The sequence below is a fragment of the Sporisorium graminicola genome, chromosome SGRAM_20 (genome assembly GCF_005498985.1).
Source record: "Sporisorium graminicola strain CBS 10092 chromosome SGRAM_20, whole genome shotgun sequence".
NCBI classification, from domain to species: Eukaryota; Fungi; Basidiomycota; class Ustilaginomycetes; order Ustilaginales; family Ustilaginaceae; genus Sporisorium; species Sporisorium graminicola.
This window is the reverse complement of record NC_043729.1, coordinates 381,072-407,385: the sequence shown is the minus strand read 5'-3', so window position 1 is coordinate 407,385 and position 26,314 is coordinate 381,072. Positions and strand designations below refer to the sequence as shown.

Genomic DNA, 26,314 nt, shown 5'->3' with positions numbered 1-26,314 from the left:
CGGTGTGTGTTGGAGTGCTTCTGAATGTCTTTTCAAAGATCACAACAGTCACGCCGCACAGAGTGACAGCTTTCCTCATCGCATTTGGGCTTTGACTTCCTGACTCTCTCACTCGATCATACATCCCACAAACTAGAGCTAGCCCGCTCAGCTTGACTCTTGCGATCCGCAGCCATGGATCTCAACTTTGGCACACCCGCTCGGCTAGAGCGCCAGATCGCTCAGGATCTCCTGGAGACGCAGTCCGAGTTTGATCTCTCCATGCCTGGGGGAGACACACGCGATATCAGTGCCTCCCTCACAGCCTTGAGAACGCCCTTGGGACCTTCAAATCGTCACAATTCGTCCTTCTCAAGGCCATCCGACTCTTCCGAAGGATCCTTCACCTCGCCTGCCAAACACACTCATCTCGCCACACCGCACGCCAACAAGCAACAAGTCAAGCTGGCAACTGCAGTCTACAATACGCAGCAAAACACTCATGCCACTCTTCACCACGACGCAAACGCTCCTGCCATGTCTACTTCTTCGTCCACTTCCAGCGTCTCAGACTCGCCGCATTCAGCCCACTTTCCCGATCCATATTCGCACGTCAGGAGCACTTCACCGCCGCTCACATCCACTCCCCAGCGCACCATCGGTGCACCTTCCACAGTCGGCTCTAGATCTCGCACCGTCATGACCGCTCGTCCACTACGTCCTTCCAGCGCTGAGGATACCGCCTCTCACCGATTCGACGAAACAACAAAGACCTCTACTTCCAGAGCCACTCGCTCCGTCCGTTCCGCCTCGGCTGTGCTTGACAACCTCACAGAATCGTCCATCGCTCCGGAAGAAATGTCTGACCGCGAGCAAGCTACCCATGCTGCATCGCCGCAATCTTCCGCCCAGTTACGACAGAATCAGCAAGATGACTGCGATTTCGTTGTCTACGATGCTACCTCACCGCCGCCTGAATCGCACAGCACAACACCACAGAGCGAATCTGCAGCAACAGCCGATACCATTGACTGGCGGGAGCGCCGCGCTCAACGAAGGCAGCTGGTACAGAACGACGAGTCGGCTGTTGATGATGACGAAGAGACTCGCAGTCACGCTGATGCAGACGATGCCGAATCGTCCATTGCGAATCCCACCGTCGCTACCCGTCCAGACTCCATCGCAGAGACTGATCAGACTGCTACTGCCTATTCCAGCCCCGCAGCCGCTCGCTTCGCCCGTCAGGCTCTCGTCGCATCCACTCTTGCTGGCCCAAGGCCAACAACAGACTCTGCCGCCAGTACGCCAAGTCGTCCGCTTCAAGCTCAGCTGGCCACGCCCAAACATGCGACAGCTTCCGAAGAGCGCGCCAGGATGAAGCAATACCTTCTCAACAGCGTCAAAGCCACAGAAAGGACGCATTCGCGAACAGGAAGATCTTCCGATGCTCATCTCGAAGCCATCGAGCGTCTCAAGGCACAGGCACAGCTCCACAGAACGCCCGGCTCCCTTTCAGAGGGTGATGCTGCAACCATCGAAACAGGCTCACCAGCCACGTCCATCGAACCCGCTCCTCGACGCAGGATGGACCGCCTCGGTAAGGCCAACACCATTGCTGCCGGTCGCACTCCTTTGCCGAAAGGCGGCGTTGCCGAGTTGCTCCGACGCGGTGCCCTCTTTGGCGTCTCGGACTCGAGTGCAGCTTCCAGTGTAGCCGCTCAGAGCCCTCTGCGCGCAGGACCTGTTGCTGTCGAGTCTGCCAAGGATGACGAAGTCGCAAGCGCTGTCGGCTCCACCACCACCTACTCGGAAGCTTCTTCAAACGACCTAGCTCTCGCAACCAACGGCTCAAAGCACGGTGCCATGGGTTTGCGAGCCAACACGTCTTTTCCTGGTCTGGGCGCTGCTGACGCCGGCACGGAAGCCAACTCGGTTGCGAGACCACGCGTCGATGCTGCCAAGCTTGCACTCTACCAGAGCAAGCTCAACGCTCGTCTAGACGCTGAGAATGACGAGCTCAAACGTGAGCGCGATCACTTGCTCAAAAAGCTTGCGCAGCTCGAAGCACGTTCACCCAGCCGCTCGACGCCAGCTCAAGTCGAAGAGATCGACCAACAATTGCAGGCTGAACGTCAGCGAGCTGATGCTCTTGACAAAGAGGCTCAAGAGCTTGCTGATCTTTTGGACGATAAGGAGAGGGAGCTCGAGTCCCTGAAATCTGTGCAAGATGGCCCTCGCGTCGGCGAAGAGCGCCAACAAGAGCTGCGAGATGAGATTCAAGAGCTTCAGAGTTTGCTCAAAGAGAAGGAAGAGGATCTCGAAGAAGTCGAAGGTCGTCTCGAGCGCGAACGCGAGCAAATGGAAGAGCAGGTTCAACAAGCGAAGGCTTTTTCCTTCCTGACGCTCGACAAGATCGAAAGCGAAAGGGACCAGGCCCTTGAGCGCGTCCAAGCATTGCAGGATGAGCTTTCAGAGCTGCGCAACCCCTCAGACCCGTCAACGGCCGCGCATAATCAAGAGGATAACTTGGCTCTGCAATTCCGTGTCCGAGAGCTCCAAGACGAGACGCAACGATTGACCACAGAGCTCGAGGCCAGGATCGAGACGGCCGAGCAGGCAGCATCAGAGATCGAATCTCTTCGAGAACAGGGCAACAGCGATGCGGCACGCATCCGAGGCTTGGAACGTCGTCTTCATGCGGCCAACGCACAGTTGTCCAAAGCTGAAAGCACAGGCGACCAGGCCAACGACAGTCGAGCAATGCAGCTCCAATCCCTTCAGGCCGAACTCCGCGAAGCAAATGCTTACATTGCCGACTTGGAAGACAAGGCCAAGCAGCAGAACACTTCCAATTCGGTTGCGCAGACCTCGGCGCAACAAGAAAAAATCCAATTCCTCGAACGTCAGAAGGCCGAGCTAGAGGATCGGGTCCAACAGTATCGCGAAATGATCAGTAAAGGGGTGGGCACCAACCTTGCCAACCTCTCCAACGCCGAAGCAAAGGGCGACGCCGGGTCTGTCCCGCCAATTACGCCAGGGCGAACGGCCCTTGCCTCCTCTCCGCTTCCAAAATCCGTCATGAGCCTGCGAAACATTTCGGCGGTCAAGACACCTCGTTCCCCAGGTCCGCTCAGCGAGGCTTCATGGCTGTACAACGAGTCGAGTCTCGGTGCTGCCAACGTCGTCGACAGGATCGCCTACCTCGAAGGCGCGCTCGACGAAGCCAATGCTTCGATCGACGCTAAGCTGCAAGAGCTCGACGAGGCCGGTGTCGCCCACCTTACGCTAGCCGAGAGACTTCAGCGGGCTCATCAACGCATCGCCGAGCTCGAGGCTGAGATCGAAAGACTTCGCATGCTCGGTGGACAAAGCAGAGACACATCAACTGTGAGCCCCAACAAGAGCGTCAGCCAGCGACAAAAGGTGTTTGCCGACGTACATGCTCAACTCGAGGCGCTCAAGAGCCGCTGGGCTGCTGACCATGACAAGCTGCAACAACGCGAAAGAGACCTCGAACGACGCGAGCGAGAATTGCAAGATCGGAGCACTGAGAAGCGTCAATATCAAGACGTGCTTGTCGAGCTCAACCGCTTCAAGGAAGCCGCGTCCTCCTTGCAACAGGATCTGCAAGAAGAGCGAGCCAAACAGAGACGCAAGCTCGCCGAGACTAAAGCTGCTAGCCACCACAAAGGCTCGATTGAGGGCAGCTTGTCGCGAACCCAAGCCGAACTTGATGTGGTCAAGCGCAAACTCGACGAAAAGATGGGCGGGCTTGAAGATCTTGGCCGCCAGTACATGCAGAAGGCGGTCCAGCCTGAAAGCACAATGGGCTCTCGTGAGAGGGCGCAGCTCGACAGTCAGACCGAACGACTCGCCGAACGTTTCCAGGCGGCTCAGAACGAGGTCGAGCAGCTCAAAGCCGAGCGCAACGAGCTTCTCACCCAACGTGTCGATCTGCACAAGAAGTACGCCGTCGCCAACGAAAATTACGAGCAGGTTCTCGCCGACCTCGCCGCCTCGCGAAGCGCTTTGGCCGAACATCAGGCGCAGCTCGACGAGCAGATTGAGCAGATGGAGGCAGCTCACGCGGCGCTTCGTTCGAAGAAGGCTGCGTACGAGAAGATCGCTGGTGACCGCGATCGTCTCAGAGCAGAGCGTGACTTGATCGTTCACGATGTTGGTATGTTTGAGCAGGAGCTACGCCGATTGCGTCGCGAAGCAGACCGACAGGGTGCCGACCTGGAAGCGCTCCGAGCAGAACGCGAACAGGCTCGGCGTCAACTGGCATCCGATGAGCAAGCCAAGGATCAAGAGCGTGCCGAGTTCATGGTGCAAGTAAGGACACTCGTCGATCAGCTCAAGTCCAAGACCCAGGAGGTCGACAGGATCAAGACCAAGCTCGACCAATTGGAACGTTCTCAACCCAATGGAGCGTCAGTAGACGATCACTCGCTCGTTGCCGCACGCCAAATGCACGAAGCGGAATGCAAAGGTCTCTTACTCCAGATCAAGTACCTCAAACTCAAGCTCAACCGCGAGATGGACCTCCGCTCCGACTTGACCCACCAGAAACAGTACATCAGCTTGCTTCTCAAAGGTTTCACGCGCTCAGACAAGCAGCTCGGCAAACTCATCTTTGACCTCAATCTCCAACATGCCTCTCGAGACACGAGAAGGCATTCAGACGATGTACAGCGTAAATGGTCCAAAGCCCTCAACGCAGCTCAAGCAGTGGCGAGGATGCAGATCTTGGCAAAGAAGGCTGACAAGCTGAAAGAGACCAAGGAGAGCTTGCAAAAGGCTCATCAAGAGGTGCAGTCGCGACGCAGTGTCGGTTCTACAAAGCATGGACACGGAGCAGCGGCATCACTGATCGGGTTCAAAGCGGGTCCTGCAGCAGCTGGCAACAGACGCTGAGAAAGTTGACGATGACAATCAAGGATTTCTTCCCGCTCTTGTACAACATTTCTATGATTCTATGATACAGCTCCCGTTCCGTCGTGGACACCAAACCTTGGTCTTGCCTGGGCGAACCGCGCCTTCTCCTTTTGAACTCACTCTTCTTCCTCACTCTCCTCCTCATCCGAATCTTCGTCTTCTTCCCCATCACTTCCCTCGCCGCCATCGACGCCTTGAAGCTGCGGCACAATCGTCACCTCGTCCCTCTTGGTGAAATCCATAAACAGCTGAGTCAGCACAAATACAGCAAAGTCCTGGTGGGTCCAGTACGACAAGTGAGCTCCAAACATGTCGATGTATCCACTCAGACTGATACTAGCCGATAGATGGTAGTCGATGCACCCGTGTGGGTTGAGCGCGCGGAAGCGGCGTTCGGCGCGCTCGAGCGACTCCAGATCGAAAGTATGCTTCTCGTCCCCCTCGTCGTCCGGAACAGAAGAGGTGCGGAAAGCCATCTCGGGCTGCAGCTGCTTCTTCCGTGCACCCTTTTCCGTCTCCAATTCCCGCTTCTCTGGAGTGGCTGCGCCAGACTCGATCGGCTCCGAGCCACCCGTTTGCAGATGATGCCACTTCCGCACGGTCTGAAGATAGTCGGAGGCATCTACCGTTCGCTTGCCCGTCTCCCTCTGCGCCGCCTGCTTTTTCTCATCCCCTGAAAGCTCGGCAGGAAGCGCTCCTGAGTCACCTTCCAAAATCCTTGCTCGTCGCATCATCTTACCCGCCCCCTGGAATGGATGCTCTTTGTACTTTTCGAACACCCGACTGACGCTAATGCGTGGCATAGACAGGGATCGCAGGAGAGCATCGGTGGCGCTCTCAATCGAGAGCGGTTTTATGAGCTTGGCGTAGGCCGAGTCAACCGTAGGTGCCAGCTGGAAGGCCACGGGATCGTTAGGGTTGAAGACATTGTACACGTTCTCAGCAGCAAGGCAGCCATATCGGCCGATTTCCTCGTCGAGAGCATCTGAGTCGTTGTTGGGATGTCTTTCTGTCCCACTCCTTGCGATGAGTTGGCCGCCGTTGAGGTGGAAGAAGAATGCAACAGGTGAGCCGATAAAGAAAAGGTTTTTGACGTTGAAATGGAGGCGATCGTTGCGGCGGAGGGCTTCCTGATCGCTTCGCTCTACTTCGGATAGTGGCGGCACCCTAGAGGGCTGCGCTGAAAGGATGTCTGCGGACAAGGCAGATCCGAGGGAATGGCCAATGATGGATACACGCCCCGCTTTCTTTTCAAAGTTTGGATTGCGACGGCAAAAGAGCCGATAGGTACGGTTGAGCTCCGAGATGACCGAGTCGATCATCTTTTTGCGATGTCGAGAAAGGTAAAAGGGCACATCAAGTACGACTTTGGTGATGACGTTGCGAACGAGTGGGATGGCTGCAGTGTTGGTGATGTCGTTGAGTGTATAGAAGTTGTCGTTGCTCTCTGGCTCGTCGTCAAAATGCACAAACCTGCGCCAGCAGATGGGGATGAATTGAGCTCTACGCCCTCGCGACAATCGACGAATGGCAGGATCCCGGGCGTTTTCGCTTGCAAGGTTGCGAAGATGCTCTACATCATAGACGAAATCTAGCGCTTCAAAGTCCTCCGTCAGCTGCTGACCAATCCCATGTATGGCAAACACGAGCTCAGGCGGCTCGTCCTTACGATCATCGGGCAAGAGGGCTGGATCGTTTTCGGAGCGTCTCTGTCGATCCAGTTCGTCCTCGGTCATCTGCTGTTTGACCTTGCGCTTCTCTTCGTCGGAAGCCTGGTTCTCGTCATAGCCGAACAGCTTCTTGAGTGTGACCAGAGGTCGTAGAGCTGCATCGCTAGAAGGCACGAGCTTGGCAGCAAAGGATCTTCGCTCGTCCTGATCTCCACTGGACGAAGGCTGGGCGCGATGTGCACCGTCCGCGCCTCCGCCGGATGGAGGAGCAGAAGAAGCGTCAGCTGCGCCTTCGCGTTTCGATGCAGACCGAGCGCCAACACTGGAGCCTTGGCGTTGAGCCTCGCTGCCCTTTTGGGTAGTGCTCTGGTCGTCATTGGCCCATGGCAGTGAAAGGGGTAGGAGGGCACCAGATGATTTCTGCTCGGCGATCTGCTCGGCGCGATCAAAGCCTCGAACAACGATCGATCCGCCAAGGACAGACAGGAAACGACCTCGTAGATCTTGAGAAAAGATACGCCCGACCTCTGCATCCTGAAACGAGACTTGGCCTTGGTCTTTCATGCTCGGAAGCGGATGAAGCTCGGTTCTGTCGGTCTCTTCGCCTCGATCGGAGTCGTCGCGAGAATCCGAGATTTTGAGCCAAGGGCGAGCTTCGGCGTAGGCATTATCGAGATCGTGCGAGAGCGAATCATCCCAGCTGATGGGTGCGTAGGAACCGTCAGTGAGGGACGAGTAGAACCAGGTCGCGCGCACGACTTTGAGCAAGACGCCTTTCCAGAAGACGGGATAGAGCGTCATGGACTCGAGGTCGACATCGAAGAGATTATCCTCCATGACCTCTACCTTGGCGACTCGCTCCGTCTCGGGCTCATCGGGATCGAGAATGTAATTGACGTGGATCTTGTCCGGTTCCGAATTGGACGTTTCGTTGGTGGAATTATCCGGTTGAGCAGATTGGGACTGTGAGCCATCGTCGCTATCGGCATCGGAGCGTACATTGCTGATGAAGGGGACGTATTGTTGCAAGCCGTTGAGCCATGAATCGTTTGAGGGCTTACGATGGCTCTTTGCAGAGCGCGAGGAGCGCTTGTCGGTGTGAGATGGGTCTGCAGAGTCCGAAAGAGCCGACTGAACCGCTTCTACGCCTGAAGGAGGAGCACGGGGCGAGGACGAGGTCGTCTGCTGCTTCTCGTCGTGATCGGGTGACTGCGATCGATGAGAGCGAGCCCATTCCTCACCACCGAGCTTATTCCACCTCTCTTCGAGCTTGTCATTGTCCTGAGGCTGGAAAGTAGCCCAAGCGTCCCCACTGGCATACATCCACTGCGCCTTTTGACGAGGAGGAGACGCAGCGGCCGGCTCTTCCGACGATGACGACTGGCCAGCTTGCGAAGGCTGATTCATCCTTGGCCTGAAGTTCGAGGGAGCGTGGTTCGCAGCTGAAGGCTCGTTGTCGATATTCAGGAACAGTAGAGCGAGCGAAAAAGAAAGTCGTGCTTCTGATTCAGCCACTCGCTTCGGCTGGTCCGAGAACCAGAATCGCAGGCAAGAAATGCAGTCATGATGAAATCTCGCTTCCTCATGCTTGCAAGCTGCAGCTTGCAGATGCGCCCGATGTGCTTGCCGATTTCGGCAAGTTTAGCGAAACGCGCTGTTTGCTAGAAGTTGCGGCGGGGCCGAGTCAACACGCAGGCTGCGTATCGCTCCGCACCTTTTTTAAAAAAGGGGGGAAACCTGCGGCTGTGGCTCAGTTGCGTACGTGGCGGCAGAGTCGCATGAGAGTCCAATCACAAGCTTTCTTTGTTTGACCTTTTTTTGTTGCCCCAGCGGGACTGACTCTGCACAGCCAGACACAGGGTGACCATTTTGTCAGAGGCTCGTTAAATGTTCATATCTTGTTGTTGCCACTCGTCGCCATCGTCTCCTCTCTCTCTCGTCTCTTCACGCATGCACTGAAGCTATTCACCTCAGCCCCATCCTACCTTCGAACTGCCTTAAGGTGGAGTGTCAAGTGTGTGCTCTGCCAGCCACCGCTCACTCTGTCACCACCGCCACCACCACCACCACCACCACCTACCTACCACCACCACCATGATGCTCCACAGACATTTCGCCGTGCTTCTCGTAGCATTTACGCTGGCTCCCGCGAGCGCATCAGCACAGCCCTCCGCATCCGCATCCGCTGGCGACCCAGTGGTGACTACCTCTGCATTCTCGATCGGATTCGACTCTCCAGATTCAATCACCGTGCCGTCCCAATCCTCCTTGTTCCATTCCTTCTGGGACAATCTTAGCCGACACTGGACAGAAGCAGACAGCACCAAGCAGACCTTGATGGCCATCCTACTCATCGTCCAGCTTGTCTTTCTCTTTTACTTTGTCAAACGCTCGCTCGACAAGATGTTCGGGCGACGCGCAGAGTACCGCAACCAGCGTACCAAGCGTTTTGCACGCAGAGCGGCCGTCGCTGCTGCAGGTGGCTCCTCGAAATATGGCATCCCTCTCAGTCATCAGCGTCCGCTCTACCGTCCGGATGTCAAACCTCAGCTACCACCTCGACCATCTCAGAATCACCCTCTACTAAGACCTTCAACCTCAAGCGCATCGCAAGCAGAGTTCCAGACCACTCACACCGGCGACATTGTTCTCCCCTCGTGGACAGACGCAGGTCCCACTCCACTCAAAGTCATCGTCGAGGAGCCCGACGAAGAGCTTGTCCGCAGCAACTCTCCCTTGTCTGCACGACCACACTCGCCCGCATCGCCTGGTCATGCCGACACTTCTCGGCACTCGTGGTCCTTCGCTGCCGCCTCGCCTAGAGACAACACATCCCTGAGGTTGAGGGAACGCAACGACTACTCGATACTTCCTTTCAACATTGATCGCTCCTCCACTCCAGACACTCGCCTCGAAGAGGTCAGGCGGCCTTTCACTCGCCCAATCTACAGCGACGATCATCTCTCTCAGCCCCCATCACATCACTACTATGTAGACTCTCTCTCGGCACCGTCTACTTCGCCTGCCTGATTTCATGCTCCGTCCTTCTCGAATCAATGTATACCCTCCGCGCATCCCACTCAAGTCCTCAAGCCTCGCTCCACCCGCATGTCAGCGTCAACGCAACAGTCATCTTTAATTTGCAATCCCCATCTGTGCTCTGTCCCTATCCCTCTATTCTTGTCTTTCTGCCGCACGCCCTCTTCTTTCCTTCCCTCTAATTGTCCCTTTAGCTGCTCTCATCGCTTCAGCATGTACTTGTAAGCCTTGCCTTCATCACAACCATCCATCTCTGGCTCACAATGCATGTGAGTCTCTTTTTGTCTGTTGACATTGAAGAACGATCCTGTGCTCAGGTGACCAGTCCATGATGTGATCAAATTTCTTCACCAGTGCGGCCCGCCCTCTTGCGTGAGCAACATGGATCAGCATTGATGTACCGCTCCGGTCTTGCCACTAGCTGTATCGGAAACTGCGGTCCATACTGTTGATTGAACAGAAAAAAAAGATAAAGATCCGTGAGAGTGCTGATCGCGATTGCAGACGAATGGTCCGGAATACTTACCACTGATGACGAGGACAATCGTCCCAAAGACGGCGCAAGCCACGCTGAGCGGCCGGGTCGACTGCCACCATTTACGGTTGGCAGCCGCTGGTCGGAAACGAACGCTCGCGCCTGGTCGTAATGGCAGCTCGACGTCGTCAATGTCCACAGAGTGCCTCGTAGAACTGTTGTTCGTGCCAGTCTGACCGCTCTCCAATCGTTCAAGGCGATCGAGTGTGGATGGCTCATCTTCATCGCCCCCATCATATTCGTTGGCTCGGATGGGATTCTGACCGTGGTCCATCGAGCCGTTGGACTGGTCGATGAGCGCCTCGTTTTCGTCTTCTCCCTGCTGTCGGTCGTGCTGGCGAGTTGATGTATCGTTGCCGCTGCCGCTGATCCCATGGTCGCGCCACGAAGAGCTGGTGAGATGAGGAAGATCCGCTGTCGGTACTCGCTTACCCGTCTCGCTGGTGAGCTTGAGGTAGCAAAGACTCGGGAAAATGAACGCCAAGGCGGTTGCACTGAGACCACCTGTAAGCTCCAACACGATCCCAAGATCGCAAGTCAAAAGCGAGATGATCATGGCGGTCACCACGAGACTCGAGGTGAAGATAAGATGGCGGTTGCGATCAAACTCTCCCGCAAAGAAGTACGTCTCGAGCACCTCGCGGCATACGAAACACTCGAGTGGCAATGTGGTGAGCATGTTGAGACCGAATAGACCACGAGCGATGTTGACAATGACGTCGTCATTCGGGAAGTTGTTCTGCGCGATCAAATAGAGGGTGGCATGTCAGACTCGCACTATGTCAGAGCGCGTTCTTGTGAGACTAGCAACTTACAAGAACATTGCTGAGAGTCTTTTCTTCGAAGCTCCAGTAGCCCGACACACTCATGGTGATGGTTGCGGCGGCTGCAATGATCGTGGAATAGTGCGTGACCTGTCCGAACTTGTTCATTGAAGGTTCTTTCAAAGACCCGTAGATGACTGTTGGCAAAGAAGGAAAGAAAAAGTTGAGTGGCTGCCTATGAAGATCAAAGCTGAGTTCGCAAGATGATCGACGTACGCAATGAGTTATGATGGCAGACAAAGGCGAAGCTGATCACGGAGATGGATCGAACCAAGTTCGAAACGTTGACGATGGTGAACTGCGCATTGACGCAAGGTAGTTTAAGGGTTAGTAAGCAGGGAAAAAATTGATTCGTAGCCAAGGCGAACAGATGCACTGTACTCACACGAAGGCTTGGATCGCCCTTGAGTTCTGCAGGCATGGCAGGGCCTCGAATGGTGACAGCCACGATGATGACGACCATTGAAACGAGCGCGATGGCGCTGGCCTTGCTGAGCTTTTCGATGTTGCGATAAAGTGAGAGTGGATATGAGATGGCCAGGGTGAAGAAGGTGATAACGAACTGTCGATTGGCGAGGAAGCTCCCGGATAAAGAGGGGAATATCATCTTGATGACGTGAGGGATAGTGTCACCGATGACCACGCAGAATGCGCACATGCCGCCAAAGCCGAAAGCGAACTGAAAGATCGAGACGGCGGCTTTTCCATTCTGGCCAAAGCAGTGTTCCATGATTTCGATGTAGGTGATACGACCGCTGAGCTTTGCGTTAAGGACGATCAGGCGAATGGTCCAGTCGGTTAAGAAGGAGAGACCGACGAGCAGAACGAGCCCAGCCACGAAGCCTGACTCTCGCATCGAGTAAGGAAGACCGACAATGCCAGCACCGAGGATGCTATTTGCCATGTTGACGGTGGCATCAAACACGCCGGCACCTCTCTTGAGCCAGTCGGGGATACCTTCGCCATCCCAGCCGGGCACACCAAGCGATTGACTGATTGAGCGGATGTCGTGACCCAAGCCATCCAGGGAGGCACGAAAGCGATTGGGACCGGGAATGCGATCGATGAGTGAAAGAGTGCCATCAATTCTGTGACTGCGAGAAGAGCCTTCGACCGAAGTATGGAGAGAATCATCGTTGGATCGAAGACCGATTTGAGATGCTTGAATGGCCACTACGTCGTCTTGGTCGTCGATGTCATCGGAATCTGCGTCGAACTGCGCCTCTTTTGACGATGCTGTTGACTTCATGGGCAGCGGAGCGCGCGATTGAGCTGCTGAACTCGAGTATGGCGGCAGGCCGGCATCCTCCATGGTCGCAGACGGCAAAGTGCGTGATGGGGACGCGGCGTCGTCATCGTACGAGAATAACGCATCTTGCGTCGCACTGTGCTGCGCTGAGTGCATAGCTGAGTGTGTTCTGGAGCTGCTCATATACAGAGATGAACATGAGCTGGATCTGCCGCCTTTGGAACCAATGGGAAAAGCTACGAGACTCGGTACATGCGATCCATCGACGGTTCGTACTTTCGATTACCCCCTTATCGATCGATCTGGGGTCGGAATCGCCGAAAGATGTGATAGCAGGATCGACGCTATCGTAGTTGGCCAGATCGCGTCTCGTTTCGGATGACAGCCGTGAATGTGGTGGATCCAAAAGAGGATGTGAATCGAGTTGGTGGTCCTCACGCAAGCGCCCTTGATCGACAGCGACACGGAATTCATCACAGCCTTCCGCGTGAACCGTGCTCAAATTAAAGAGGACCCTGCAAGATCGTCGGCCAATTCACACGAGTCCAAATTTGAATACGGGAAGAACCTCTCTGCAGACACGTGATTTCAAAAAGTCAACGACTCACCACCGACTTTTTCTTTCTCTCCTCCTCCTCCTCCTCCTCCACCAACACCACCATCTTCGTCCTCGCTTCGCTGCAATCTGGCACCTCTTCTGCCGACATGGCCGCCATCACCTCTGGAGGTGCTCAACCGCACCCCCCTCTTGTTCAGCCCATCATCTTCTGCGGTCCAGGCAGCAATCTCTACCCATTGTGCACCTCGACCGTCACCGCAGATGTCGCCCAGAATGTCCACCAGGCTGATCAGGTCGATTTGCCCAAGGCCATGCTTCCCATTCTTAATCGCCCCATGATTTCATTCGCTCTGCAGCAACTGCTCTCGGCTGGTCTCCGTCATGCGATCGTTTTTGCACCCTCAGAACATCATTCTATCATTGCCGCCGCCCTGAAAACTTTGATCCTCATACCGCCTACTCTCGTTCAATCCGGAAAGAAGCACGCCTCTTCTGCAGCAGCTGCCGCTGCTGCTGCTGCCGTTGAGGAAGCTTCCAAGTACCCTAACGTCTCAGTCTCGGTCGGTCTCAACAGCACAGCCTCCACCGCACCTGCTGGTGGCAGTTCTTATCTCTCGACCAATTCCTTCGCCGTCTCGTCAGTACAAAGCGAGACCGTTATGCGCGTGGATCTCTTGCCGATTGGCCCGGATGATATCAACAGTTCCAGGGCAGACTCTCGCATCTCGAGTCCAGCAAGCAAGTACAAGAAGCTTGGAACCGCAGGTCTCATCTCCTGGCTCCATTCCATCGGCAGACTTGACAAGGATCCTCTCGTGCTTCCCGTCGACCTCATCACACAGTCTGTTTCTCTCACCGACATCATCAACAGTCACGCTTCAAGCGTACCACAATCTCCTGCATTGACTTGCCTCGTCTATGAAAGAGGCGCAGGCGAAGGCACTGGAAAAGAGCGCGAAAAGGATGGTAGGTAATAGGTCGTCGCACCAGGCAGATGCTTTTTGATTTGGTTCCGCGTCCTGACAACGGTTCTTCCTCACTTTTTGCACTACTCAGGTCCGCCCAAACTCTTCAGTGCTTACGAGCGTGCTCCATCGCACACCAGCAGCTCCTCATCTCCCGAAGGTCCCGAACATTGCACAACACACCAGCTTCTTCTCCTCCAGGATTCGGATGATATCTCCGACATCGATTCGTCCGACCTGCATCTCCGCATGTCGCTTCTGTGGTCGCATCCTCACGTGCGCATTTCCACCTCGCTCCTCGACTCTCACGTCTACCTCTTCAATCTTCAGCAGCTTCTCAGCCTCTTGAGATCAGACGCCGGTCAGAAGATGAAGAGTCTCCGCGAAGAAGTCGTTCCTTTCATGGTCAAATGCAGCTGGATGGTCGGCCTCCGCGAGAAGGCCGGATGGAGCACCCAGGCTCCCACCGCTTTGACAGCCCAAGAGCAGCTTTCCTCGTGGAACTTGCAATCGAGCAAGGAGAATGCCGTCAACCCGCTCAAGTCCAGCACCTTTGTCGACTCTGAGCTCCTTCAGGCCGGCTCGTCCTTCCGGCCTGTTCTCGACGATGTCGCAAATCGCGCTTCGCCCCTCTTCACCCCGGATCGTTCTCAGCTCGCCTCACCCTCAGGTAAACCAGAAGATGACAAGCAATCCGCAAGCCTGCAAAAACAAGCTCGCGCGTCAGCAAAGAGAGCTGCTGCTGAAGCCAGGGTGCACGCCCTTGTTTTCCGTCTGTCAGCGGACCGAAAGCATCCCATCGACCCTTCCACCTCCGTCGAAGAGATCAGAGAGCGAGAGGAAGATGCAAAACGTGAGCCCTTCATCGCCCGAGCGAACACCGTTCCTACTTATTTGGAATGCAACCGTTACGTAAGTCTCTTCTCTACCCTCACGCAGATGAATTGCCGACAGTCGCTGACTTCTTCGTTTCCGCTAATGCGTTCTCACAGTTGCTCCGCTGTCTAGCAGGTGTACCCGCAGGGCAAGCGAGTAATTTGGCGCTCTCGCATCCTCTACCGAGTCAGTCGTTGCCAGCTCCCGCCACCTCAACAGTAACGGCACTCGCAACAGCCGAGTCTGTCTCCGCACAGTCTACACAGGATGCACCCAAGGGCTCCACCTCTGCGCTGTGGATCGATCCCAAGGCGCAGATCTCTTCTGACTCCCTTGTGGAGAGTTTCACGCGCGTCGGCGAACGCACCACCATCAAACGCAGCGTTGTCGGCCGCGGATGTAACATCGGCAAGAACGTCAAGCTCACGGGCGCCATCGTCATGGACGGTGTGAGGATCGGCGACAAGTAAGTTGCTGTGTTTGCCCTCAGTCACTCGATCTTCCGGCGGCATTGCTGACCCAAAACAATCTTGTTCCTTCTCTCGCAGTGCCAAGCTCGAGAACTGTATTCTGGCCGCTGGCTCGATCGTCGAGGACAAGTGCAACCTCAAAGATTGTGATGTGGCTGCTTCAGTCAAGGTTCCTGCCGGCTCCAACACCAAGGGCGAGAAGTTCGATGAGTGATGTGGACACAACCTCGTACACTCACGCTGGATATTAATACAGCTGCTTCCATGTACGCCGGGACCAGAGAACATCGGCTCCAGGGTGTAATGCCAAGCGTTGCAGTCACCGCGCACTCTGTCATGAGTCTTGAGCTGATCGAAAGTCCTGAGTGCGAGTGATGAGACGATCGTTGAGGCGTCTCATGGGGGTGGCTGGTGTTGCACACCATCGCCCCGTCAGAAACGCTTCAGAGGGTTTCAGCTATCAAGGTGCGCTTCTAGCTCACCGTCGTTTGGTTCCTTTTCTCAATTTCTTCGATTTGATCGTCCAAAAGGGGAACAAAAGTACTCCATCCCAAAACACTGAACCTAAATCATGTTTCATATGAAAGAAATTAGAGCTGGAGAACCATTTTGCTGATAAGCCACTTGTGTGATCTTTGAGAAGTAATCTTGCAATAACATAGATGAAAAAGCCTTGCCAAATCTGACTTAGGAAGTAATCAGCTGCGATGAGTGTAAGCTCGCATGATCCTGGAACTGTGGCGCGAAAGTAAAAGGATCCGACATATCACGATTATCAACATCTCTCAAATCTGTGAGAACAATATTGTTTTAGAGGTCAACCGCAAAATGACAGCCTTCAAGCCAGTCATCAGCCTGAAACCTATTGAAAGTCGTTATTTTTGCCAAAAGTTATCTAAAGTGGCCATCGTCAAAATCGCCTGTATGCCTTAGTAGGTCGTATTCACCCTTTACCACTTCGATAATTGATTCGACTTAATGTTTCTTTTGTGCCATAGAGGGAGCCTGTTACCATTCATGATTGCAAGTGTAGCACACTCGTCCACCTAGAACATAGATCTTGTCTGTAATATAATCCCACAAAGAGTACTGCGACGTAGCTGACCAAAATAAACATGATTCTGTCACTTCTTTCGCATGTTTATGATGTAAGTAAAGTAATCTTGGTGGTGATTAAGCTTGAAAATAAAATACCATTATACGAACCCGTACCCGCAGGAACTCCCACGAAATAAAACATTGTGGATCTCCGCATTTCATAGACCTCGCGATTCATGAAGTTTCGAGCCACCTGTCTAAGCTGCAACTATTCGAGCAATCCTTCGAGCTGTTCAGCCATCGCAGCATCACTCACTTTCTATCCATTAATTCTGAACGAGAGCAAGGGAACGTAAAAAATGCATATTGTTTGGTAATCGTATTGACCGATACAGAAGCAGCAGTCGGATGGATACTTTAGAGTATGTTGACCCAATTCTGCGTCGTTTATTGACTGTTTGAATCGAACAACAACATTCGGACTTGCATCATGACTGCTGACCTGCAAAAGCAGATTTGGGTGCGGGTGCGGCCTCATTGACCACAACTTTTGGCTCCTGGTTGCGCACTCAACATGTGTCGCCCCAGTGGAACAGTCAATCCGATCCTTCTACCCGTCGGGCTATCAACGACTGCGTGATGGCTGCAAAGTGCTGAACATCATTCAGCCACAAACTAGATCTCTCACTCCAACTCATATGCTCATCTCTCCTCGGACGTGGTCATTGTCGGCGGGACATCAATTGCATTCGCTGCGGAGACGATGATGCGAATTAGCTTCACTGCAAGCCGCCGATGGTACCTTCGACACCCCTCCTAACGCGCCCAAAGAGGTCAGTTGCTATGTCTTTGGCGCCGCTTGCGGCTTCGCCGAGGTATTCAGGATCGAGGAGGTTAGCGGCAGCTCCGGCGACGGATCCATCTTGCCTTGACCCGTTCTGTCTGCCACCCATAGCTAGATTGACTGGACCTATCTGGAGATTAAGTGCCGGACCTCCGATGCCCAAATTAGCTGGAGGTTTGGCAACTTGGCCGTCAAAGCGGGAGGCCGCGTCTTGGACCATATCGAGATACGACCTGCTGTTATGTATTGAGCTGCCGCCGAGGAGAAAGCGCGTCCCAGTGCCAGCCACGCCACCGACAGCAGACTGCTGAGCACCCGGCTGCGCGCCACGCTGATGTTGAGCGTTCAAGAGGGCTATAGAACGTGCCTCTTCGTAGGTTGCGCCACCGATGATGAACAGGATGACATCTTGTGGACGCTCGGCGGAATTAGGTGGTGGTGCACCTTGGCTGGGAGAGGCAAAGGGATAGCTGGTGTCTCTCAATCTACCTCGCATGAGGTTATCGATGGTTTGGACGAGATGCGGAGTATGCTGTGTGTAAACGTTTTCGACGCCTTTGAGTCCTTTGAGTGCGCTCCTGCCTCGCGAGAAGAAGTTTTCGTTGGCAAACAAGTCGTCTTGGCGTTGGTCCGCTCCTGCGATGTTGAGTGTGACGAAGACGAGGGCAGCGCGACTTTCAGGCACTCCCACCTTGAGCAGATCTTGGACAATCTTTTGGACTTGGTTGCCCGGCAGTTTTTGGTAGCGCAACGCATAGAGGATAGCAACGCGAATTTTGGCATCATGTGAGAACTTTGGCGACTCGATCATGGACTGTACGGCTTTGAGATCAGAAGCATGACTCTCAACGCTAGCAAGGGACTGCTCCAGCTCCGATATCTCTAGTAGCGAATCTCTCTCGACGCGGCGACTGAGTTCGCCGAGCAGCGCGACATGCTTGCTGACGTTGCCGCCGAGTTTGCGGAATTCAGGATACTCCTCGACAAAGCGTTTCATATCCGCGACGGTGTCGATGGTCGCGTTAGAAGCCGTCCTTGACTGATACTCGAGCACGTACTTTTTGATCGAGGCGCCCAGATCACCGAAATTGTCGAAGAGATTGGCGGAGAAGAAGGGATCTTGATCGCCAGATAGGACGATCTCCTGTAGCTCTGGACGGATGCCGTCTGCATCAGCAAGACTAACGCGACCGTTCTTGATGCCGAGAACCTCGTGAACCATAGCTTGATACGTCCATTGAGTGAGGAGAGGTGTGACGGGGTCGTTTCTGCGATCGAGGATTAGAAGCAGCGGCGCGTTCTCTGTCCTTCTGAAGTCGAACAGGCTGGACTGGCCATCGTTAATCTGATGTGAAAGTTCTTCTGCCAGCTTCTTGGCAAGTGTGCTCATCCTTTCGTATCGAATGGAGGGCCTCTTCTTCAGGCTTAGGAGAACGGCCAAGAGACCCTTGACGTGTTGGTCGAGACCCTGTGTGTCCCACTTTGAAGGGTTGTCTGCCCAAATGCGTGCAGGTGGAGTTTGGATGTTGAGTGAGAAGAGGTCGGGATTGACTGGAAGATAGTCGGCAAAGAACTCCTGGATCTCCTTGACCACCTCGTGCTCGTCAGCCTCTGCGAGAAGCTCAATATCTTGTTTCTGAAGCACATTAGTGAAATAGAGCCAGTAGGACTTGTAACGTGGCTGGCGTAGCTCGCGAGTCAAAGCAGCAATAGACTGAGGTGTGGGCCGAAGGAGCGCGATACAGTTCAGATGACGCATACGGTCTCGGCTTGCATTGTCGACACGATCTGTGAGATAAACTTCGTGACCAAGGAGAGAAGACTGGGTAAAGGAAGTGGAGATGATGGGAGTGGTATCCTGGTCGAGCAAGAGCACCTTGATACCAGACACCTCTGTGATCATGCGTTGTATGTATGCTGACACGGCCTTTGTGACGTCCATGGCAGCGATATGCTCAGCGTGCCGATGGTAACTGGGAGAAGAGAGTCAGAGGCGGGAATGGAGAGTGCGGATGATGAAAGCGTAGAGAGAGAGAGAGAGAGAGAGAGGGAGAGAGAGGGAGAGAGAGAGAGAGCGCATTTGGACGTGCACCACCGTACTTGATCTGTGCAAATTCCGAGTTCCGACACGTATAGAGGAAAACTCATCTTGCAACCAACACTTTCTTCGCCACTCTCGCCACGTCCCCACACTGCACTGATTGCGTATAGAGAAACAACTCGCCATGCCGTCAACAGTAAGTCATGTTGCGCCCTACCATCCTAACGAGTACATCCAAACCGCTTTGACGGGCAACAAAGTGTCGCGGAAGGCAACCATTTTAGGCTCGCAGAACATCATCCTGGGCGGCAAGTGCATCATACAGCACGGCGCCATCATCCGAGGCGATTTAAAAAGAATCGCATCTTCTTCGTCGGCATCATCAATAGCCCCGGGGGCCCAGACTCAGCCATCTCAGTCCGTTGCGATTTTCATCGGAAGATATTGCATCCTGGCCGAGTCGAGCGTGATTCGACCTCCGTACAAGACCTACAAAGGGTGAGTCGACTGTTCGGACAGTTTCGGATTGCTTTCAGTGCCAGACAAAATACTTTCCGCTGTCCTTCTTGCCTAATATACTGACTATACGTCGTCTTTGTGCCGTTCCAACATCAGTGTCTTTTCGTATTACCCTATGAAGATCGGCGACCATGTTTCGGTAGGCGCCAACACAGTATTGGAAGCAGCATCCGTCGGCTCACATGTCGAGATTGGCGCCAACTGTCTCATCGGACGCTTTGTCATCATCAAGGACTGCGCTCGCATCTTGGACGGCAGCGTGGTCGCGCCCAACACGGTGATTCCATCGTTTTCGATTTTCGGAGGCAGTCCAGCCAAGTTGGTCGGAGAGCTTCCCGAGACTTTTTCCGAGAGCTGCGAGACCAAGATGAAGGACTTCTACCAACGTTTCCGGCCTTCAAACGAGCGGTGAATACTTTGAATCCGCTCATAGTCGAGCCATGCTGATTGGTGACCGACAAGCTCTCGCACTTCGAGCAGCAATCAACACTCTTGACGCGCCGCTGCCTCTCTTTTTTGCGCGTGATGAACAACCCTCCACATACACGCACACACGCACGCGCACACGGACCTTTGGGAAGAGCCGATTTGACCAACGCAAACCCGGCCTGCTTCCGACGCTATCACCATCTCGCTCGTTTGCTCTGGCATGACAGAGCCGTTCTCTCAAATTGCAAAACGCCTCTTCACGACTCGCGGGCTCAGCTCGTTCGTGCAGAGCATGACAGCGCCAAGATACAATGTCTTGATCGACCTCAACGGAACATGCCACATCGGAGACAAGCCAACGCCAGGAGCAGTCGAGGCAATCCACAAGCTGCGCGCTGCTCAACAGAGACATCAAGGTCGTCTCAACATCCGCTTTTGCAGCAACACCAGCAAAGAGTCGTCCGAGCTGCTTCTCGCACGTCTGGGCAGGGTTGGGTTGGGTGCGGATCTGGTTTCGGCGCATGATGTCTTTACCAGTCTAGACGCCGCCAAACGTTTCGTATCTCGTCGCAAATTGCGAGCTCTGCTGCTACTGTCTCCGTCCGCCCAGAGCAGCTTCTCGGAGGACAATGAGCTCGCCCAAGCCTGCTTCTTGGCTAGACCAGAGACGGAACCGGCCAAGCTCAGCCCATACGAGAAAGCTCGGCTACGATCATGCAATGCGGTCGTTATCGGTCTATGCCCCGAGCTCATGACACAGCAATGGCTCGACGAAGCATTCCGCTTGCTCTCTGGCGAATACGAGGCAACAGGACGAGTAGCGCTGATCGCAACACATCGGGGTAAGTGGTCTAGGATTAGTGGCGATCATGTCTCATCGAAATTCAAGTTGCTGACCATTACGACTTGAGCTCATCTTCGTATGTACTTGCAGCCATGTACCATCGTCCAAGCGAAGGTGCTCCACTGTCAATGGGTCCCGGTGCGTTTGTAGCCGCACTGGAAGCAGCTTGCCGCCGCGATACTGACTCTACGACAGTGTGCGGAAAGCCAAGCCGAGCATTCTTGCAAGAGTGCATTGCCGGAATGATCCCAGCTGACGAGAGCATGGATGACTACACAAACATAATTGTGAGTGTCAACGAAACGATCTGGATGATAAGATCAAGTGCACGCTAAAGGGCGCATATTGATGCCACTTGTCTTTGTTCGAACTCGATAAGATCGGAGATGACCTCGACGCTGACCTCGGCAAGGGTACTTGGCAACTTGGCCTACGTCGCATATTAGGTGAGTCTGCAGTGGCGTCTAGAGGAAAAATGGCGGTCCACGCTACAGTTGCTCATCGTTCTTCTACACCCTTCTGTCCTCTACTGCACAGTGCGCACCGGCAAATTCAGAGCCGGTGACGACCAACGCGGAGAAAAGCCAGCAGACGAGGTGCACGATAGCTTGGCATCGTGGGTTGAGGGCTTCGTCTCTACCGAGCTCAATGACGGACAATGACGGACAATGACGGACAGCGACTCTCGAGCGCGGCGTGGACGAGCGCTACCGTACTCCGAAGCGGTGCCCTATTTCAATGTGCTGATGCAACGACCAACACTGCTGTCTGGGTTTCAACGCATGTTCGGAGATGGATGCTGGACGTCACGCGTCCATCTCCATTATGATTGCGATTGAAAGAAGAGCGGAAACATCCGCTTCTGAGATGCGCGTGGGCGAGCGAGGCAGGAGCACAGGCGTATCCGGATGTTTCCGATATGGACCCTGATTCTGACCCCGCTTGTGGAGACGAATCAAGCGAGACCTATTCCAGAAACGAGTTGCAAAGAATCGATTGACACCTCGTGCAAGGACGAATCCAGCTGATGTTTTGTTCATAATCCCTGCATTGGCAATCCAAAATTAGCTTGCATCAACAGTCAGGGCCCGTCCTGGCAACGTTGAAGCTTACGGGAGAGCAAAGAATACAGTAGACTTGAACCGAAGACGACTTTCCGTTGGAACAGCGCCACGGCGGAAGCACCGATTGATCGACAAGCCACGCAGTTCCAGTTCAGTATAGCTTACAAGCGAATCCACACCGTGCGTGGGTGTGAATGAGAAGATCTTGCCATCTTTTAATCAGTCATGCAGGGTCGGTCGGAAGCAACCGCGATCATGATCTTGTGTGGCGAACGGCCAATTCGCAGGATGGCAGCGCCCAAAGTCAAACAGGCCGGCCATTTTTGTCTTCATTGCCATTTCTATTTGGCAATACAGAGCGCGCAATTTGACTGGCCTTTCCCGGATTCTTCCCCGCTCGCCCTCGTTCACGGTCTTCTCCGCTGTCCGACTATTTCCTCCACCTTTGCCTACATACACCATACAACTCTTCTCACAGCTCGTCCACTCCAGCCCTTCCCAAACGACAGTCAGCATCTGCCAAGACCGCTTGTGGCAACACTATGCGCTAGATCCATGCCCAGTCGAGCGGATAGCATTTATCACGTTCAACGCTGGCAACATCGGCACCTCAAGGGACCGGAACGATTCGAACGACATTTTGCATCCATCCTTACCTCCCCTTCGGACACGAGCCGCCATGACGCCGGGACCGTCGCCAGCCATCTCATCGTCTTCGGCCTTGATCAAGAGAGATCGCTCTCACACAGCAGACGACGCCGCTGCCCAAGCCCAGCCGGATCGATCCCAAAAGCGCACCAGGGTTCGTCAGGCGTGTAATCGTTGCAAGGCTCGCAAGATCAAATGTGGCGATCTCAGACCTTGCAAGAACTGCACTTCCTTAGGTCTTGTCTGTCGAGACTGGCGCCCCGGTGAGGATCCTTACGACCAGACTCCCTTTGCTCAACCAGCTGGTCCATCTTCGTCCGCGATCGCCTCCGACACACTTTCAGACCAATGGCCATCCTCAGACCATCAGCTTCGAGCACGAGGCGCTGTATTCGCACATGATCACACCGACACACATCCTGGCCGCGCCGGCCGGTCTGCTGATCGAGAGAGTAGAGCAGAACGCTCGAGCTCCGCCATTCCTTGGCCCAACACACCTTATGAACGATCCAGTCACACCGTCGCCTGGCCTCCCAAGCCAGACCCGACCCGGCATCGGTACCTTGCCTACCCCTACGACTCTATTTATCGAAATGAATTCGGTCACCTCAAAGCTTTGTCTCTTTCGTCGGGGCTGGGCACGCTTTCCTATCTTCACGAGTATCACAAGTTGGCCAACGAGCAATTCCTCGACGCTCTCTGGCAAGTGCTCGAGGGTGAAAATCAGGACATGCAAATGTTTGCCCTCGAAAACGAATCTCTTTCGCCTCACTCCCACGCCAGCCACTTGAGCACAGGTCTCGGTGCGCCAACAGCAGCAGCTTTCCCTGACTCTCTTGCAGCCGACTGGTCGCTCGGTGGCGCCCCTTCGCTCAACGTCCCCTTCACATTCGATGCAGCCGCTGGACCCACGCCTGAACGCTTTCCATCCATGCAAATCCCCACCAAACCTACTCTCTCGGTCGCCAGTAGTTCCTCCGCAGAGACTTCTCCTGCAAATGCCACATCAAACCTGCAAGATGCACGGTCTAGCCGATCTCGCGGCTTTACCAATGCTGCTGCCAGCACCACCAAAAAGGACGAAGCAACTATCGCGTCCAGACCAGATCAGCCCGCCAAGACTTACTTCGAAGCCGGGCCTCCTCCCGAGGATCTCTGGGCTTTCATGGGCACCAAAATTCCACAACAGCATAGACGCTCCCTCCTGCATACTTTCCTGTCCACCACCTACGTCTTGTGGCCTACTTTCATCCTCTCCGAGTTTCTTGCTACGCTCAAGGACGAATTGGAACGACGGAATCCGACCTTCGTCTGCCTTGTCATCGCTTGTTGCGCCGTGGCCGCTCGCCAGGAAGCAGGAAGCGTCAAAGGTGGGCACGCGGCTGAATGGGGCCGCACTTTTGGCTTCTTCGAGCTATATCTAGACATCCGAAGGCTCGCCCCTCGAAACACGGACTGGGCCAGTCTCAACCACATCCAAGCACTCTTCTACCTCTCCCACTATTGCTTTGGCGCTTCCGGCCCTTTTGGAGTCACGAGAGCACATTACCTCATGAATGGCTGCGTCTCGAAGTGCTTCGACGTCGGTCTCCATCGCTCTGCAGAGACCTACACAGACGCCTTCACACCTTCCGAGATCGAAGCCCGTCGTCGCACCGTCTGGGCGGTCTATTGCGGCGATAAGATCTCGGCCGCCTATGGACGTCCCGTCATGCTCCGTCTCTCTGACATGGACGTACCCGAACTCGACGTCGACTCCGACGAGTACACGGAAAGATTGCCAGCTGCAACGTCGTTCGATCGGGCCTGCACCCTCCGACCATGGCACCGTGCTGCCATTCGCCTCTTTTGTGTCCTTGAACGTGTCATTGACAAGATCAACCTCCCAGCCTGCAGTGCTTCGGCAGCCCTCGAGCGCGTCATGCGAAAGAAACCTAAGCGACCCAGACAATCCGAGAATCACGATGAGAGTTGCATGGCCGATCACGAGCCCATTGGTTTCGAAGAAGAGATCGAACGTACGTGTCCAGCTTTCTAAGCGTCCTCAGCTCTGCCCTGACACTAGACTGACCTTCCCTCTCCTCGTTCGTTTCTATCCCGTCGTTTGTTCCTTTCCCAGTGGTCGACGACTTTCGCTTTGCAGATACTCCCACCCCAACATCGGCACACGACGACGATCCCATGTATCAGGCACATGTCGAACGACTTCGTACAACAGCAGCCTTCATTAAGATCTTTATCTATCGCCATCTCTTCTGTATGGCTAACTTGAATTTGTCACGCGAGCCACCGAGGATCGATTACCGCGACGAAATGGTCAAATGGTGCCGCGAACTACTCCTCTCCCAACGCAAGATGATTCAGCGTGGAGACTACACCGACTTTGGCTCGGTCATGTCGTACCAGCTCAGCCAGACCGGCCGAGGTCTGATTCCTGCCATCTATATTACGTCACGACTCATGGATCCATCCCAAGATCCGAACTCGAGCGCCGTCCTGAAGGAGGCACAAGAGCTGCTCGTGCTCGCGTACGATTTGCTTCGACAACTATCTGACCGCTTCACCGCTTCAAATCGACAGCTTCAGATCATGCAATCTGCATTCCGACGTCTCGACCTCAGCTTGAAAAAGAGGCATCACAAGGTCGGCACGACGGGGGCACACGATTCCGCGTCGCACACTCACGGCAACACGGAGCGCAACGGCGCACAGGGCGTCGTAGCAGCCAGCTCTGCAGATAAAGAGATGACGAGCGGGCTCGATCTCATAGCCGGTGTGGCCGGTGCTGAGCTGCTCGGCGCCGAAGGGCTCGGAGAGTCCAACGCCAGCAATGAGGAGGAGGACGAATTCGAAGATGACCTGGACAGGGATAAGAAGCCGGGGTGTAAGTGCACGACTGGTTTCGTACACGTGGCTTTATTTCATCACACTGACAAACTTTCCGTTTGATCGTTTCATCTGTTTCTCTCCCACACAGGGATCTCGGATCTGCCTATCAATCAGCCGGCGGACAAGACCGCCCCGCACCCGGTCAGCGCCTTCGTGGGGTGGCCACCTTCTTCTGGCTTACCTCCTCGCGAAGAATGATCATTTACGTATCCATTTGAGCTCTCAAAATGTGCTGATCTCGAATGTCAAGGAATTGCCACTCGTGCTTCTTTCAAACAGTCGTCGCGATCTTGCATCGAACGATGCTGGTGTGCACGAATGCTTGGCCTCTTTGTAGAAACGCATTCTGAGCCGAAGGAGGAGCCCTTTTCATGGAAATCTACGTTGCATCTCGAATGAAATCCTACAAAGCGACGCTAACGTAGTTACAGCAGAGGATGCATGATCGACAACTTCAAGACAATGCATGAAAGCAGCTAATCTGTTTTGCTGGCCATGGGTAATTATGGACTTGCCATCACATTGATGCAGTAAGCTGTCCAAGTTGTTCTACTAGTTGTGAAGAACGTCGAGCAAAGACACCCAGATCACGCCGGGTCCCAAGCTGAGAACAACTGGCATGATAATGCAGACATCTGATGTGATGGTTCCAAAACTCTTGAGCGTACATTGCTACCTAGCCACAGACTGCTGGACAATACAAGCCCATTGCGGAAAAGCCAACGACATCCAGGTACAGCCAAAACGCTTGCTGTGTCTTCCTGTAACTGCAGAACAACAATGAGGCAGCCTACACTTTCAAAAGCACTTCATCCGTACAGGCAACATGGATTCTGCCCAGCCCACACCTCAACCGGCATGCATCAGAGCTGGTGGTGATCACTGATCACCTCA

At 54.4% G+C, this 26,314-nt stretch overlaps 8 protein-coding genes across 8 annotated transcripts; 5 read left to right on the top strand and 3 right to left on the bottom strand.

Moving 5' to 3' along the window:
* Positions 1-174: 174 nt before the first annotated feature.
* On the top strand, positions 175-4,896 carry EX895_003329 (uncharacterized protein; the record flags this gene model as incomplete). Its single annotated transcript, XM_029883927.1, has 1 exon — positions 175-4,896. One exon carries the CDS (start codon positions 175-177, stop codon positions 4,894-4,896), a length of 4,722 nt encoding a protein of 1,573 aa, XP_029739733.1.
* A 137-nt stretch (positions 4,897-5,033) lies between these two features.
* EX895_003328 (uncharacterized protein) lies at positions 5,034-7,994 on the bottom strand (the record flags this gene model as incomplete). Its single annotated transcript, XM_029883926.1, has 1 exon — positions 5,034-7,994. The coding sequence occupies one exon, from the start codon at positions 7,992-7,994 to the stop codon at positions 5,034-5,036; it is 2,961 nt and encodes a 986-aa protein (XP_029739732.1).
* A 687-nt stretch (positions 7,995-8,681) lies between these two features.
* EX895_003327 (uncharacterized protein) lies at positions 8,682-9,617 on the top strand (the record flags this gene model as incomplete). Its single annotated transcript, XM_029883925.1, has 1 exon — positions 8,682-9,617. The coding sequence occupies one exon, from the start codon at positions 8,682-8,684 to the stop codon at positions 9,615-9,617; it is 936 nt and encodes a 311-aa protein (XP_029739731.1).
* A 395-nt stretch (positions 9,618-10,012) lies between these two features.
* On the bottom strand, positions 10,013-12,390 carry EX895_003326 (uncharacterized protein; the record flags this gene model as incomplete). The annotated part of the gene is made up of 5 exons (XM_029883924.1): positions 10,013-10,071; positions 10,153-10,900; positions 10,977-11,122; positions 11,202-11,283; positions 11,371-12,390. The coding sequence occupies 5 exons, from the start codon at positions 12,388-12,390 to the stop codon at positions 10,013-10,015; spliced, it is 2,055 nt and encodes a 684-aa protein (XP_029739730.1).
* A 549-nt stretch (positions 12,391-12,939) lies between these two features.
* EX895_003325 (uncharacterized protein) lies at positions 12,940-15,318 on the top strand (the record flags this gene model as incomplete). Its single annotated transcript, XM_029883923.1, has 4 exons — positions 12,940-13,759; positions 13,850-14,670; positions 14,751-15,100; positions 15,183-15,318. 4 exons carry the CDS (start codon positions 12,940-12,942, stop codon positions 15,316-15,318), a joined length of 2,127 nt encoding a protein of 708 aa, XP_029739729.1.
* Positions 15,319-16,921: 1,603 nt separating this feature from the next.
* On the bottom strand, positions 16,922-18,889 carry EX895_003324 (uncharacterized protein; the record flags this gene model as incomplete). Its single annotated transcript, XM_029883922.1, has 1 exon — positions 16,922-18,889. The coding sequence occupies one exon, from the start codon at positions 18,887-18,889 to the stop codon at positions 16,922-16,924; it is 1,968 nt and encodes a 655-aa protein (XP_029739728.1).
* Positions 18,890-19,211: 322 nt separating this feature from the next.
* EX895_003323 (uncharacterized protein) lies at positions 19,212-21,481 on the top strand (the record flags this gene model as incomplete). Its single annotated transcript, XM_029883921.1, has 6 exons — positions 19,212-19,525; positions 19,643-19,932; positions 20,203-20,817; positions 20,910-21,106; positions 21,199-21,265; positions 21,357-21,481. 6 exons carry the CDS (start codon positions 19,212-19,214, stop codon positions 21,479-21,481), a joined length of 1,608 nt encoding a protein of 535 aa, XP_029739727.1.
* Positions 21,482-22,562: 1,081 nt separating this feature from the next.
* On the top strand, positions 22,563-25,618 carry EX895_003322 (uncharacterized protein; the record flags this gene model as incomplete). Its single annotated transcript, XM_029883920.1, has 3 exons — positions 22,563-24,549; positions 24,651-25,415; positions 25,509-25,618. 3 exons carry the CDS (start codon positions 22,563-22,565, stop codon positions 25,616-25,618), a joined length of 2,862 nt encoding a protein of 953 aa, XP_029739726.1.
* Positions 25,619-26,314: the final 696 nt, after the last annotated feature.